This window comes from Colossoma macropomum, unplaced genomic scaffold (genome assembly GCF_904425465.1).
Source record: "Colossoma macropomum unplaced genomic scaffold, Colossoma_macropomum, whole genome shotgun sequence".
NCBI classification, from domain to species: domain Eukaryota; kingdom Metazoa; phylum Chordata; class Actinopteri; order Characiformes; family Serrasalmidae; genus Colossoma; species Colossoma macropomum.
Window position 1 is genome coordinate 31,763,951 of NW_023494800.1, and position 16,717 is coordinate 31,780,667.

The 16,717-nt window shown below is 38.0% G+C and overlaps 2 protein-coding genes across 2 annotated transcripts in view; one reads left to right on the forward strand and one right to left on the reverse strand.

The window, feature by feature from the left end:
• Positions 1–1,390, forward strand: part of ube2b (ubiquitin-conjugating enzyme E2B (RAD6 homolog)) — a 21,635-nt gene extending 20,245 nt beyond the window's left edge. Inside the window, exon 6 of the mRNA XM_036587692.1 lies at positions 524–1,390. Coding sequence (XP_036443585.1) covers positions 524–652 — 129 coding nt within the window. The 3' untranslated portion in view covers positions 653–1,390. The remainder of the gene's footprint in view (positions 1–523) is intronic.
• cdkn2aipnl (CDKN2A interacting protein N-terminal like) lies at positions 1,130–16,015 on the reverse strand. The gene is made up of 3 exons (XM_036587693.1): positions 15,761–16,015; positions 4,945–5,053; positions 1,130–1,724 (listed from the first exon to the last, which is right to left on the reverse strand). The coding sequence occupies exons 1-3, from the start codon at positions 15,973–15,975 to the stop codon at positions 1,719–1,721; spliced, it is 330 nt and encodes a 109-aa protein (XP_036443586.1). The 5' UTR covers positions 15,976–16,015; the 3' UTR covers positions 1,130–1,718.
• Positions 16,016–16,717: the final 702 nt, after the last annotated feature.

The following is a 16,717-nucleotide window of genomic DNA, read 5'->3' on the forward strand; positions in this document are numbered from 1 at the left end:
GACAATTTATGAATTTTCCTGTTCTTTTCTTATCAAACTGTCTAACAACACATGGCAACATTATTAAACAAACTGTTTGACAACACAAGGCAACATTATTAAAGTAGGTAAGTAGATTAATAGGCAGGAATGGCTGCTTGTTTTGTGTAGGCATTAAAGAATTAAATCATCTCAATATTCATTCCTTTGTTTGTGGTGCACTAAGGTAAATTTTTTAATACAATAAATGTTTTGACAGTACATTTGAGCTAGAAGTAACTTAAGGTAGAAAGTGGCCATTAAAGTATGTCACTATATAAAATTTGTGCATAAAATTCTCCAATAGATATTTATTGAATAACCAGCCCTTTACCTGATTCGAGTTGCAATTTTAAATGGACCATAATGACCAAAGTTACATAGTGTTCATATATTTGCTTTTGGGAACCCAAAATTCCAAATTGAGTTAAAAATTGATGTTTACACAAAATCTGTTTGTGTCTCTTTTTTTTTTTCCTTCAAATTTATTTTCTGTTTATCGTAGTCCTTGCTGGATGAGCCTAACCCCAACAGCCCAGCCAACAGCCAGGCAGCACAGCTCTATCAAGAAAACAAGCGGGAGTATGAGAAGAGAGTTTCTGCCATTGTGGAGCAAAGCTGGGTTGACTCCTAATGCTGTAATCCCCTTGTTCCAACATCGCTTACGAATTTCTTCAGTCTTTCATTTACCTCATCACAAAAAAGAATTCTGACGGAGGAATTTAAATGCTACAAGAGGAAAACAATCAATCAATAGGGACTTTGCCGATATTTTACTGAAAGCAGAAATCATTGTGCTGTTGGTTTTAATTTTCTTTTTTATTGCATGGTAAGTTATTGCGAACAGAATTTGTAATATTATTTTGTTGAATTGTTGCTGTTAACAGAGACTTTCAAATGGTTCGTTCTTTGTTTTGTTTTTAAGAAAAGCAGACTGTTGGTAAAAAATATTGTGTAAAAGATATAAATCCCTATATTATTTATAGTGTCATGTGAATCTGAATTTGTACCTGACACGGGTTAAACCAACAGTGCTGCATGCCACAATCTAAAGAATACTACCCAAGTCACAGTTCGGTTGAATTAGTTATACCAAATGAATCACTTTGTGTCTCATTCGATATTCTTTAATACTCACTTTCATTTGTATGTGGCTGCAAATAAAATAAGTGAAATGTGCATTAATGAATATACTATGTCCTATACAAAATTATAGAAGTACATTTTCAAATAAAGTGTGGGTTATATTGTGACAGTGTTTCCATGACAAGGGATGTGTTAGTGTGGGATGAAGTTAGTTTTTGTGAATTTATCCTATAAAAACATTTATACTGTATGCTGTACAAGCAAAATAAATTTTTTCAGACTTTGATTTGATTTTGATTTTTATTATTCTGCTTTGAGTGATAGCGACATCCTTTTGACTCAGCATTCACATAAAAAGCCATTTCGCAGTTATGGCATTTAAAAACTATTACAAATCGATAGTCCGTGTTTAGAACAATTACAAAGTCAATTAGAAAGGAATTAGAAAAAGTATGTGACAAAAACATGCTCTCCCCTTACACATAGTTCTAGATTAATTTCGAGTCCATTATCATATCTAATGGCGCGACCGTTCTCCTTGTCCTTTTCTTGGGTGCTTCATTGGTCAGGTTCATCAAGGCACTGCAAAAACATCTGATTTAGTAGCTTTGGTGTCACCTCTGAAAAAAGAATTCAGAAAAAAAGAATGAGGACAATGCATTACTTCACTACTCTACAGGCACATCCTTCAGAGATTATTTACGTGTGTCAATTTACATCTTACGTCTTTCCATTTAATGACTGATGTTTAATTTTTACAAAACTACACACACACACACCACCTGGCAGATTCTAAGAAAACAGGAGGCTGCCTGCTGAATATTGTCAATTAATAGTTCAAATTATTATTATGTTTTTATTATGGTTTACATGCATTAGCAAAAGTATATACTTTTGACAGTCCTGGAACCTACGCAAGAATTCTCTGTAGATTTCAGCTCAGCATTAAACATCACAGTGCCAGAGCTGCTGCAGGCCAAACTGTCCCAGCAGTCTGTACCCAATGTGCAGGTGGATCATGACTAATAGGAGACAGCAGGTGCAGCTAGGAAAACACATCAGACCCTCAGTACTGGAGTTCCACAAGGCTGTGTGCTTTCACCCCTTCTCTTCAATTTCTACACTAAAGACTAAGTCTCTTAAGGAACCAGCTGTGAAGATCCTGAAGTTTGAAGATGGCACCACTATGGTGTGCCTCATAGCCAACAGCGAAGCGTTTGCTTACAGAGAGGAATTCGAGCAGCTGGTATCCTGGTACAGTAGTAAACAGCTGCTGATAGACACGCAAAAAACAGTGGAGACGGTTGTGGTCTTCAGATGTAATCCCTAATTTTTTTTTTCCAAACAAACGTTTGAATCATTCTGTAATATGCTGTATATAATTTTTTTTATAGTTGTGTAATATATTGTATAGTACATGTTTACTCAGACCTGCAACATATCTGCACATGTACAGATATCCACAAATCTCTTAAGCTTCTTCCACATGGCTCTTTTTATTTTTTTTCTGTTTATTGTATTTTTCCCTGAGGCAAACATTTGTTACCAGTCTGTGTGCTGTCTGCCTATAAGGAAAAAAAAAATATATGGACACATTTTTATATATTTGAAAAGCATTTCAAATGCATTGCAATCCATGCCGTACTGCATTCCAAACACTAAAATGTATTGCAGAATATATTGCCATATCAAACAAACATTTTAAAATGTATGCAAAAATATTACGCATAAAAATGTACTGTGGAACAAATAAATGTATGTAAACGTATTTATCAAATACATTTGAAAATGTGTGAAAATAGCCAAAATACAGTTTGGAATACCTTTTGAAATAAATTTCTATTCCAGTATTTTAATGGTAAGTGTTTTAAGTATAACCTTTAACAATTAACATTTTACATAGTTATACCTGTAGCCTTTGTTAACTACACACAACTGAGGAAATGTAATAAATACAAAAGAATGTATTTTAAATGTATATTTGACAAATAGCTTCCAGCTCTGTAGTTTCTCACACTCAGAACACCAATTCTCTCCCAGACTCCAACCTCCAAGAACTCCCAAGGAGATGATGTGACTCCAAAATCTCAATCATCAGCCGATCACAGATCTTCCTTACCTGAGTACTGACGTGTTACTTCTGTTCCTTGCCCTACTTAAACTGTTTAGTTTGCCTGGTATCTTGTGAAGCACTGCTCCCGTTTTTCTGAGTGTTTTTCTTGTTTACGGTTTTTAAGTATCTGCCTTTTTTCTGTATTTCTCAACTTTGCTTTTTGTCTCTTCCCTTTGGACTGTGTTGGCTGTGTTCTATTCTTGCCTACTGGTTTTTGATTATGTATGTTGATACTTCTGATTCCAGTAAAGCCTCACTTTGTGATTTTATCTGCAAGTGTCTGACTAGTTCGGTCACATTACAGATAAATACAGACGCAAAATACATTTAGAAGGATTTACAAATATTTAACAAATACATTTTTCGGCCATTTTCATAAATTGCAAAAAATATTTGATGAAATATGTATTTTTTTCCATATGGGTAGGGCTGGGCGATATAACTTTTCCTCGACAGAGCGATACGACATGTTCGATAAATGTTCGATATAATACACCACTCTCACACTTCCACGTTCAGCGAAAGCCTTGGTGGCGTTTTCTACTGCAAGGAAAGTGACACTACTATGCTGTTGCCAGGAGAGGGCGCACTTCCAAGTTTTTCTACATGATTAGAGAGGGAGGGGGCCACGAGTAAGATGGGATTTTAGCAACGGCTGAAACGCGGAGTTATACATTCCCTGTTTGAGCGGAGGCACAGGCGACCTGTTCTCCTGTGACCGAGTGTGGGTGATGAGGTCAGTGGTGTAACTGTACTGTCCTACAGCGAACTCACCTCTTTCTGTACATCCTAACAACTTTAGCGGTGTTAAATCACAATCACAATCCTCACAACTACAGCGCTCGGATAGTCATATTTAAGTATGAGTGCATTCCCAATCAACGAAAGTGAAAGAAAGAAGTGGGTTCATGCAGTTGCGGCCCTGATGTAAACAAAGGTAAAGTGAGGAAGCTGTGAGGCATTGGAGAGCGGGAGAGCGCTAGCTTTCCAGGCTAGCTGTTTAGCAGCTGGCTAACTTAAAGCAGCGCTTCGTCACTGCACGACACGGCGAATTAATGATACTGTAGATCAAACACGACACAAAAGCACTGCTTTCTGTTTAAACGTACCTAAAAGGAGGACTCTGTTTGTCTGGTGTTGATATTTTGCGGTTCACCCCTTAAACTACTACAATTGAATATCCAGTCGTCGCTAGCTGGCGTCTGAATACTGTGATGTCATTTGTAGCGGGGTAGCCGAGCGCTCGTCACCAGCTAAAAATAATCTGTTTTCTTTCTTAAATTATGACTATTACAAAACAGCCATGCTTTTCCAGCTGGTAAAAACAGCTCACCAGACACTCTCTCCCACTCTCCCATGACAGATTTGTGAAATGTTCCACTGTTTGGCAAGTGTTTGTTGTGTTCCAAACAGCAATTAACCACCCAGGAGCAAAAATCAGCCTTCAAACTTGAAAGAAGTAATGATTTGACATTTATCACGATATGTATCGATATCGAACAATATAAATTTTGTTTATCGTGATAACATTTTTGGCCATATCGCTCAGCTCTACATATGGGTGGTCTCTTTAGTATGTTACAGGTAATATATGTGTGCACTCACTAAGAAATGTTCCTTGTATATGCAAAATACTTGACAAAATTCTAGTTTTAACATAGCAGCTTTTTGTGATGCAGAAGGAACAAGCCTAGACATTACAGAGCAAATATGACAAGAAAATCTACCTTTTGCTGGTTCTTGACAATCTCATCTCGGGTTTTAAAAACAGGGGCATCTTCAACTACAATTCCTTTAGCCATCTCCTTCACTCTGTCTAGGAGGTCTTGACTGTACCTAAAATAAAATGGACAAAGGAACAATGTTCACAGTCAATGTAAACAGTAAATAGTGAGCATGTGAAGAAAGACATTTAATATACTTAAAGCTTAACTGCTGCTTTTTTCTCTACTAAATTAAGCTATTGCATCTATTTAAACTACAAGCACATGTATTATCCAGCATCTCTGCCTTAGCCTCTGATAAGTAATCTCCATTCTAATCTTGCATCTTCCAAATGGCTAGTTGCACTGAAAAACACACTTTTTGTCAACATGAAAAATAATTTGCATCATACACTTAGCAAGTGCTTTCTTAGGAACACCTGTACACCTACTCTTGCATGCACTTATCTCATCAGCCAAACGTCTAGCTGTAGTGCAGTGCATAAAATCAAAAGGCAAAACTGACTGCATCTTCAAAATGAGCAAGCAAAATACACTCATCAAGCACTTTATTAGGAACACTACACTAATACTGGTTTGGGCCTCCCATTCCTTTGTGGCATGAATGCAGATATGGGCCAGCGGCTTCAGATAATGTTCATATCAACCATCAGAATGGGGAAAAAAATGTGAGCACAGTTCTGTGGATGGAAATGCCTTGTTAATGAGAGACGTCAACGGCAAACGGCCAGACTGCTTTGAGCTGACAGAAAGACAACAGTAATTCAGGACCCTCACAGGAACTCTACAGAGCAGGTATTTTTTAGGTGGTGGATCAATGGCAGCACTGAAGTGACACTAACATGGTGGTAGCATTTTGGTGTGTGCTGCAGAGGTACAAATGGATCGGACACAGCAGTGTTTTTGGAGTTTTTGAACACCGTGTCCACTTACTGTCCACTCAGACATGCCTACCATGTTGGTCCACCTTGTATATGTAAAGTCAGAGACAATAGCTCATCTGTTGCTGCACAGTTTGTCATCCACCAGTCCTTCATCAGTGTCACTGAGGTGTTTAAGAACTCCAGCAACACTGCTGTGCAACACCCACTAACATACCACGTCAGTGTCACTGCAGTCTTGAGAATGATCCACCACCCAAATATTGGGCTAAGTACTCTGTGGTGGTCCTGAACACTGTAGAACAGAGTTAAAGGAGGCTAAAAAACTGTGCAGAGAAACAGATGGACTACAGTCTGTGATTGCAGAACTACAAAGTACAACTGTACGAAGAAATGGAGATGATAAAATGAGTGCAAACACAAGGCAGGTGTTCCTAATATGATGGCCAGTCAGTGTATGGGCACATACAAAATCTCGAACTATGTGGGTGATGGAGCAAAACGAATTGCATATTTGAAATAAGCATACAAAATATACACTAATCAAGCACTTTATTAGGAACACTATACTAATACTGGCTATGGCCTTACTTTGGTCTCAAAATAGACTTTGTGGCACGGATTCCACGTATAGATTCCATATTTGTCAGGTGCACGTTCATGTTGTCAATCTCCCACTCTACCAGATCCCATATTCTTAATAACTTATCCTTTTGATCTTTCAGTCAAAATATTACTTATTGACATCACAAACATGAAAGGAACTATGGGGTGTAACATGTAATTAACTAAAAAACATTTTCTGGACTCTCATCTGGATGTTGAGAATCTAGACAAGCTGGGCTCAATCAAGACATCAAGACATCTCCAATATGGCAAAGCAGTACCAAGAGAAATTAAGCCCTAGTATTTGCTGTATGTATTTTAATGTATGTGTTTTTCAAAAATTCAGTGGTGTCACATAAATGCCTGGATGTTACACAAATGTCTAAAAACATCTGAATTAAGTGCAAAAATACTACTACAATCACCTTCTTTAATTTATGTGGCAAAGTCACTCACTGTTATTGCTCATTTTTCACATGTGCAAAGTCCACAGGCATACTAGGATCAAAATTGTGATGTTCATTCCACCAAAAAAGTGACTATCACATACTAAATAAAACTGCCAAAAAATGACCAACTAGAAGTTTCTTCTTTAGATTTTTTTGTCTTAGTCTTTACCGATTACTTAAAAAGAAAGAAAAAAAGTTTCTACCAAACCCCAGCTAACAGGAAGTAAAGCTACTCATACCTGCTATTTCTTAATTTCCTAAAATGTATATCAAATGATACTTTGCCACCAGCATGCTAGTTAACAACAAACCTTCTCACGCTTGTTGTAATATGAGTAGTCAACACAATACAACTTCTCATCAACTCATCTTACAGGAGCCAGATTTGTGTTTAAATTTATTTTCCTTGAGAGATGCTTATTTTGATTTAGATTTAGTGGCCTTTCACTTGAGACTCTTATTTTGACACTTGCCACATGATAAACCACCAGTTAAGATGGCATCTTCCTTAGGCACAGGTAGAGCCTCATAGCTTAGACATGGAAGACGCTGGGAACAAACAGTTTTTTACCGCTTATGCTTATCGCTTAATGCTTAACCTTCTACAAACTCACCTTCACTTGTCATTTTGGAAACTTTGTACATTTGGAATCTGCACTTTAGAAACCCACCTTTTTGGTTACTTTGAACCTTTAAGCAATTTTGATTAAACCACTGCCTGCCTGCCTACTGCTTTACTTGCCTGTTTGCCTGCCTACAAGCCTACCCCTTTGCTTGCCTGCCTGCTCACCTCTCTCCCACCACCATTGAACACAGGTATGACTCACAGCCAAACAGTGCATATAACAAGAAAGCGCGTAACAACTGAAACAGTGACTAAACTGGATTTAATTTTTGGTCAATACACATCTAATTGCTAATATAACCCAACTACAGAGCCTGTAGACTAAACTGAGCTGCTACTGGTACACGACTAAAGCATGCTGATTTAGCAACGAGTGATTCAAATGAAAACAAATTATACATCATAGCCATGTTCTATGTTAGCCTATAGAGTGTGTGCTGCATATCTGAACTTCTCAAGAAGTCAAAGTCAGTCTGACTTTTCCACAATGAATCTCATAAAACACTTCAGAAACTACAGAGGACCTTGGTGTCCTTATGCTATTTATGAACATGACAGGCACTGTTAAGAACTGAATTATTGGGCAGAGGTGGCAGTTAAGTTCCTTACTTAAGCAAAAGTACTAGTAATCGTAGTACTTTTAAAATTTGGAGCGATTCATCAGCATTTTCAAGTTAAAGATTTACTAATTTAAAACCTAATAACTATTGAATCCAAAACACAGGTTACTGCCACAGCGGGGAGACACAATGAAGACGACATGAAAGCTAAATCAAACAGCTGATGTGCGAAGACAAGGAAGAATGACACAGTAATCTTTAAAAACCTAATCACTGCAAAAACAAGACAAACGCATATTGCCACGGCAGGCGTGAAACATGTTTATGGTCTATTCATGGACTTACCTGTGATAACTTCATGCACTGAAGCAATGTTGGATGTTTACTTTGACATTTTCACAAAGTCCATGCCAGCTTATGTATTAAACAGCACTGTAAGTACCAAATTCGCAGAAAACAGACCACAACTTTTAAACGTTTGTTTTCAGCTCTCGAGGCTGATGTTAGCTTAATCAAATTTCCATTCCACCTTAAAGTCCTGCTGTTACACGCTATTAAGAACTCGGCCAGGAATGTTGTCTGGTGTTCTGTTAGAATGCTGTTCACAGACTTCAGTTCAGCATTCAATACCATAATTCCTCAGCATCTCATTGGAAAGCTGAGCCTGCTGGGCCTGAACACTTCCCTCTGCAATTGGATCCTAGACTTTCTTACTGAGAAACCTCAGTCAGTCCGGATCGGGAGCAGCATCTTTAACACCATCACACTGAGCACGGGAGCCCCCCAGGGCAGTGTACTCAGTCTACTGCTGTTCACTTCGATGACTCACGACTGTGCAGCAGTTCACAGTTCTAACCACATCATAAAGTTTGCTGATGACACTACTGCGGTTGGTCTCATCAGCAAGAACGACGAGTCGGCATACGGAGAGGAAGTGCCACGACTGACAGACTGGTGCAAGTCAACGACCTATATCTGAATGTGGACAAAACAAAGGAGATGGTTGTTGAATATCTGACTTGCATTTTTGCACATTTTACTTTAACAATGTTAGCTGCTAGAATAGTGTATCAACCAAATACTACAAATAGTGAGTAAAACTAAAAAGTACAGATACCTAAAAAAATTACTTAAGTACAGTAACGAAGTAGCTGTACTTCGTTACTTACCAACTCTGTTACTGAGGCAATGGCGGATAGTGATGGTTGCTGAGCAGTGATTGGAGGGCTTGGCAGAGAGTGTAATGATTTGGATTAGCAATTATATAGTGACAGCACTCACAGAAAAAAATGCAAATATTCCATCCCCATTTCAAAGGGTAGGCCTATGATACCCCTGAATAAACTACCACATTGACAGAATGACATTGTAACAGCAATGGGGAACACAAGAAAATAGGTAATTTCTCTGGCACAGTGAACTTTTATGTTGAAGTTCTATATTCAGGTACTGCCAGCCAATTTCTCCTCTCTCTGGACAGACCAAAATACTTGAAATAGGTCAAATTACTGTTCAAAAAACAGTTTTGAAAATCACTGGTAAAATCTGACAAAAATTGTTTGTAGCATTTGGCTCAATAATGCACAAACCTTTATTGGGTTGATCTGGCTACTGCGCTTGCCATCTCCACAATGAGAGGGCTTTCCCTGCTAATGCCACAACATCGTTGACCCTTCTCTGCTCACGGCGTAACCAGCAAGCTGATTGTCTCTTAATTGAAGGGTGGGACTTTCTCCTCAAACAGACGCCATGTTGAGCATTACGAGCTTTTCCATTCATATTTCAACCAGTGACCTCTCTCTTCATTTATAACGTCTTTGTCGAGGACAGGCAGGCTGCCAGGTTGTGTTTGAACCAACACAAATCAGCGCAATGTTAAACTTTGATAACAAGCAACAAGTCATACACTGTTAGCTGATTGGTTAATGTATATGTTTGCAATGTTTTTATTGTTTGCAAACTATAAACTAGCTCGTGTGGATTTTTTTAGAGGCATGGATGGCTATGTACAGTAGCCAAGACTAAGCCTGTTATCCTAAAAACAAAAGCCCACTGCTCTGAAAAGTACTCGCTTGAAGAAGCTCAAGTCAGCTTCTTAACCGAATTTGCCTATTCCACCTAAAAGGGTGAAGCAGTTACATTGACACTTCTGCCTATTCACCATCTTCTTGTTCGAATTTTCCCGTCACACGTTTCAGAAGTTTGAAGAGCATGACAAAAGGTCAGTGTATGTGTCAAAAGGCAGGCGTGTGGACAGGAAGAGTGTGTGATGAAATAGGTGGAACCATGCATGTAAGAGACTTCTTGCACTAATGCTTCTGCATTTTTCTTTGTGCTGCTTTTTCCAAGGGTAAAACACTGTTCAGCTTTATATAACTACCACAGAAGCCATATCAAAATGTTACTGTAGTATACCATAGTGCACTGAGCTGCAACATCCATAGTTATTTTCTGTGCACTGAGAAATAGTGAGAATAAGAAGAGGATGGAAGCACTGATTTAAAAAAAGAGCTAAAATGCTGTATTGTTGGTTGGCCTCCTTCCTGGTGCTGCAGCTGCTCACAGCAGTCTGTGTACAACAAGCCAGCAACTTCCAATCTGTGTTATAAAATGACAGCAGAACTTGTATATGTAGTGTGAATTCTCATAGACTTTGTTTATATTTAGCTAGCTATGCTACTTAGAAGCCATTGCTAACTGTAGTTTTATTCCCAGACAAGGGAGCTTTCAATAGCTGCTGGCACCAGCTGGCTAATGTGGAGCAGTCTCTGTGACAAACTTACAGCATGCCAACAAAAAAAAACATAAAAGGAAAGCAAAACTTGTAAAGTCTATTTGATAAGACTTTGTTTAAGCTATCTTATAGCTAATAATAGGCCAGCAGGCTACAGGTGCTATTTAGCTACCATTAGCAGTTTACGGAAACCCAGCTTTATATGAGCAGCACATAGCCATTCTTTTAGTTTCTTTACAGTTTTTGAAGAAGTACTTCAGATAACATCCACGGTTCACTGTTCACTTAAAACCATTATTCCTGGAGAGCCATGCCGTGTTACATAATGTGCCAGCTAATGTTAGTTATTCATACTGAGCTGATGTAGGAGAAGTTTTAAAGATTGTTTTAAGGACATACACATAAAACTCGCTAAATGTGACGCAGAAAGCTGCTTTAAGTTAGCCGGATAACAGTTTGGGATAATAACCGCTGTTAGCAATGGTTTCTAGTTAGCACTGCGAGAGAGCTGCACTATTTCAAAAGGGAAAAGCATCACAACGCAGATTGCAAGGTAATCCATTTCAAAGATTAGAAATTCTGTCTCTGTCCCAAAAAGATTCTAAGTTATCTTAACTAATTAAACTAATTAAATAGCCATATTGTCTTACAGAAATCCTGAATAATTAATCATATCTAAGACCAAGAGGATAATATTTACGTTTACAGAGCCTGCAACCACTTTTCGTCTTGTTGTTTAGTTACGATTTGTGGTGATATTGTCAAAGACTAGTATAAAAGCATTTAAACAGAGCTAAAATGCTGTATGTGTGTTTGCTGCTGCTGCTTATAACTAGCAGTCTCTGTAAAACATGCTAGTGATTTCTGTAATATTTATGTTTTAAAATGAAATCAGAACTTGTACATATAGTGTGACTTTGATAGACTTTGCCTTATATTTTGCTAGCTAGAAGCCATTGCTAACAGTGGCTGTAATCCCAAACTGTTATCCAGCAAACATAAAGCAGTTTTCTGCATTTTCTGATTACTGTAAAATGAATTATTTAAAAAATAGTAATAATAATTTGACAAGCTTGAACTATTATCATTATACAATCAAAGCATAACTCAAATTCATATATTACTAAATAAACACAAATAAATACACAAATAAAAAAAAGTACACAAAAAAATTATGAAAAAACAAAGGCAATAAAATTGCATTTATGAATGTATGTACTGTGTTTGCCAGTCTCCATTGTTTTTGGTGCATCAATTAACTTCAAAACACTGAATTTTGTTTAAAATTGTTAAGAACTACCATTTACCATGTCTTATTATTATTATTATTATTATTATTATAATAATAATAATATACTGAAACCTCTCCATGCTTTACGTTGTTGAGGAGCTTCTACTTTAAACATTACAATGTAGTGTTTGGAGTAGCAGGTTTATCACATAATGATCTGTAAAGTCACTAAAAATAGTTTATTTGAAAGCTATAAAATGATTGACAGGCCTGTGGATCCAATCTCTGTAGAAGAAGACAGGGCCATGATGTGATCTAAAATGGCTTACATGTGCCTTTATTACTGGACTGAAATCAGCCTGTAATAAATGGAAGTGACTGGAGAGCTTCTCACAAATGGTTCTTTCATGCCCAAGCAGATTACTTCCGGTGGCATGCAATGGAAGGCAAAAGCTGGGGCCTGATTCTCCTCCTCTCCTATATGACCTGGAAACCGATTTCGGAAACCGATCTTATTGGCAGTCCAAATACGAGAGAAGACTAGAGAAACCGCTTAAAATAACCACCGAAGCGGCTTCCAGTGCAGGAAACACAAGTGCATGCTACCCAGCAAGACAGATTTTAGAGTGAAAATTCTCGAACTCTACATACATCTTAAAGGCCTTCTGGGCTCTAAACTGTCTCCATCTTTCTAATCCATTTATTCAAGTTTTACTATGTCTCTGATCATGGAGTTTTTGTTTTTTTTATGAGGATGTCGAGCCTTTTTACGTTGGGATCCAGTTTGTTTGCTTACTTCCATGGCTGCAGCATGCTGTGTTTGCCTGCCAATGGGTTTCATATGTGGCAGTCTGGGGTGTTGAAATGGTACTGGCAAATGGGCAGTGGGCCGGACCACCACCAATAAATTGGACTTTCCACTCCAGAATGTGAATTTCAAAGGAGAACATACAGGCTGTAGCATTGTTATCAGAGAAGCCAGTATTTCCACTTAGCACGTTTCCTTAACTTCTAATGACATATAATGGTAATTTAATGATTTACTAGAGTAAATATATTACATATTGCTCATTGAATGGGGCAGGGGGATGCACACACATATGATCCACTCGTGCCAGTGCAACACACACTAACACACCACCACCACATCAGTGTTACTGCAGTGCTGAGAACCACCCAAATGGTACCTGCACTGTGAGGGTCCATGGGGGTCCTGACCACTGAAGAACAGGGTAAAAGGGGGCTAACAAATATATTTATATACAAAACCACACTGTATTAACGTTTATACCTCGCTATTGTATTTAGTCAAACAGAGTAAAGTCAGCGTATACGGACTTTGTTGGTAGGAAATGTCGACTCTTTTGCCTGTTTTCTAGCTCTTGTCGAGTTGTGCCTGTGTGTTTGATAACGGGCTAAAATAACACATTGTAGGATGGGTAGGTCTTGGAATATGCAAAGGCAGAATGTTTAAAGCGACTTTGTGTTTGATTTCCATGGTCACACGGTGGCAGCGGGTATCGGAATGTTGGTATCTGAATTCTCTTGAGTACAATTAAATGAGCACAGTATTGGCTAGTATCAATAATGATACATCCCTAGTGTAACCCATATTTTCAACCATGTCTTTACATCACTGTGCACATAAGATGCATGTGGAATGCGGATCATTAACAATCAGCATCTTTCATGTTCCTTTAATGTAGCGAACTGAGCCAGTTCCACTTTTGTAATGTTCAAGACTGTCAATATTTTTTTAAAAGTAAGGTAAATTAAGCAGATCCCTTGTAATAATGTAAGACACTGCCATCTTATGATCTACTGCAGGCTGTAGCTTTTCCCTGGATTATAAAGACTAATGATATAGCCTAGATTGTTAGTGAAAGTTAGCTAGCTAGTTTAGTAGTTCAAGCAATCTAAAAAATGTACTTCTGCATTGGCATGACATTTATGCATGTCTACCTAGGGTTGCCAGGTGTCAGGTTTTGGACCAATCCATTTTTGAGCTTCCTGTTGGTCCTGCCAACCGCACATGGTCCTGCCAACCGCACATTAAAATGTTCAGTTGACTCTCACTCTAATGACATTTGATTTGTTGAAGTTGATAGACGTTCCATTACAGCCTTGTCATTGCACTTCTTTCTGTCAATCCTCTGTCTAGCAGCTACACTCATCTGTGTTAGAGACCATAGATCTGTGCATGTAAATCTATGAATTAGAACTTTTTTGAGAGTCAAAGTGTGAGTATTAAGAATGTGCCAATAAACGGTTATTCAATATTCTGAACATTCTTACCTTGAACACTTTAAATAACTAATATTTAAACAAACATGCTATCACTTCTCCACTTATCAGAAATATTTACTATTATAATGCAGTTTGTTAACCAAGAACACTGAAGTATCTGACTGATTCTCTGTGTTAAAACAACAGTTTAACCGTTTATTGGCACATTCCTAAGGTAACATATACTCAATGCTAATATTTAGTACAAAATGCTTATTATATTTCACATGCCTATCATATGATGAGTCAAGTGGTCTGAGCAGCGTGTCTGCCCAAATGTTGAAATGAAACCTACAGTACTGTTACACAACAATGCTGAAACCAATGTGTAATAACTGGAGTTTATAAGAGGTACAAGAATATAATTGCGACCTGCGTACAACAAAGAAAGAAGAGGTTCTGACTCCTTTTGCATACTGCTTCCAATGTTGAGCTGCAGATGGGTTTGATTTGATCCAATCAGCATTGACAGCCCTGTTAGCCTGTCAGTATCTTCACAGAATGGTTTTCAGAGCATGTCCCAGTGTAAAGCAACACTTACAGCACGGCTGCCCAAAATATGGCCAGACTGTGGTCTGATTGCCCCCATGGGGAATGACCAAATTCAATGTCTTGTTCTTTTTATTTCTTTTGCTTATTAGTCTCTCTACTCATGTTCTATTGCAGAGGCGTCCAATCTTATCTGCAGTAGGTATTCCTTCCGAGCAAGCAGGAGCACACCTGATTCTACGGTGTTTAATAAAATGGTCTCAGTCTTCAAACAAATGAAGCCTGCTTTGGTGGAAAGAAAACTTTCAGCCACAAGTTTGTGGATAAGATTGGACACCCCTGTCCCATTGGCTACGTTCCTATCCTGTCTAAAAGTCCTACTATAGCATATATTTACAGGTAGCTTCCTGCATAAAACTAGAGCTAGGATATTTTAAATGCCTAGATCACCTTACAAGAAACTGCTACCAACATTAAAACTATAGATAGAATATTTTGATAGCCTAATTTACCTTATCGAAAAAGGCCACCAACATAGTAAAAGTAAACTCAAAGTAAACAACACAATAATCAGATATGTATATGTTAGACACAGTAGTTATGGAGCGATTGACTATTTTTTTTCCAAAGCAATATTTATAGTTAACGTGAACAATAAAATTATGTATTTAAATGCACTGAAACGATTTGGAGGAAATCAACTGCGTGTACACAGATATAGGCGTGATCTAGAAATTGTATTTTATTCAAAAAGAAGCGTTCGTTAAAATGTCACCCAAACCGCAAAAGAAAAGCTAAGCTATGCATCACTCTCTATGAGAAACTGGTTGGCGGAGTTCGGTGACATAAAACATATCCGATAAACATTACACCATGATTATAAATTTTGTTAGAAATATATGGCTATAAATATAGAAAGAAAAAAACAGAAACTACTAGCAAAAACACCAGTACTCACCGGCAACCAAGAAACACATTGTTTGCCCACACCATTGACAAAGCAAGAAGATGATCCAAGTGAGGGTCTTCGTAGTCATTTATGTTTCTAAAAATGAAAGCTCTCCTAGATTCCCAGTGTTTGTCGCTCTCGGAAATTGTACGAAATGACTCTACAATATCTGACAAATGCCTGTTTTGTTCAATAAATTGCTCTATATCCCCAGACGCAGCCATGGTTTGTCCACACGTTGACCGGACGGGGCCCACAATAAAGGTAAAATTCGCTCACTGAACTGGTAACTTATTGTCCAACTACATTTTACTGCCACCTACTGGCTGGGGGATTAACCAGCTCGAATACAGCTTCCAAAATGTTAAATGTTAATGCTGAAAAAAATAAAAAACAGCACAGACCAGCATGCATCCATGCTGGTCCAGCTTAATCTAGTAGTGTATACTGGTCAACGTCTCAATCTGCACGGATTCGTGCAATAGCCAATGAAATTTGCTTGTTGTTGGACAGAGGTGTAAGTAACGAATTACATTTCCTCTCGTTACTGTAACTGAGTACAGTTTTCCCTGTAACGGTACTTTTTGGAGTAGAATTAAATCATAGTACTTTTACTCTTACTTGAGTTCATTTTTAATGAAATACTCTTACTTCACTACTTTAATTTTCATCACGTTACAGAGTAAAAATAAATGATGAGCGAATCAGCTCAGAAACCAGTAAGAATGACGTGCGGTTAAATCTGAAAGATTCACCAATCAAAAAACCGCAGCTCCGGCAGGAAAAACACTAACTTACAGAGATGACCAGTTTAGTGGAAAAGGACAGATGAGAACTGAACCAGCACACATGAGGAACAGGCCGCGTCCAAACGGTCATCCGTGTTCATTTAACTTGAACTAAAGAAAACGGAGTTATTATCAGCGGCCAAACACGAAACCTGCTGAGATCCGCTCTCACAGCTCG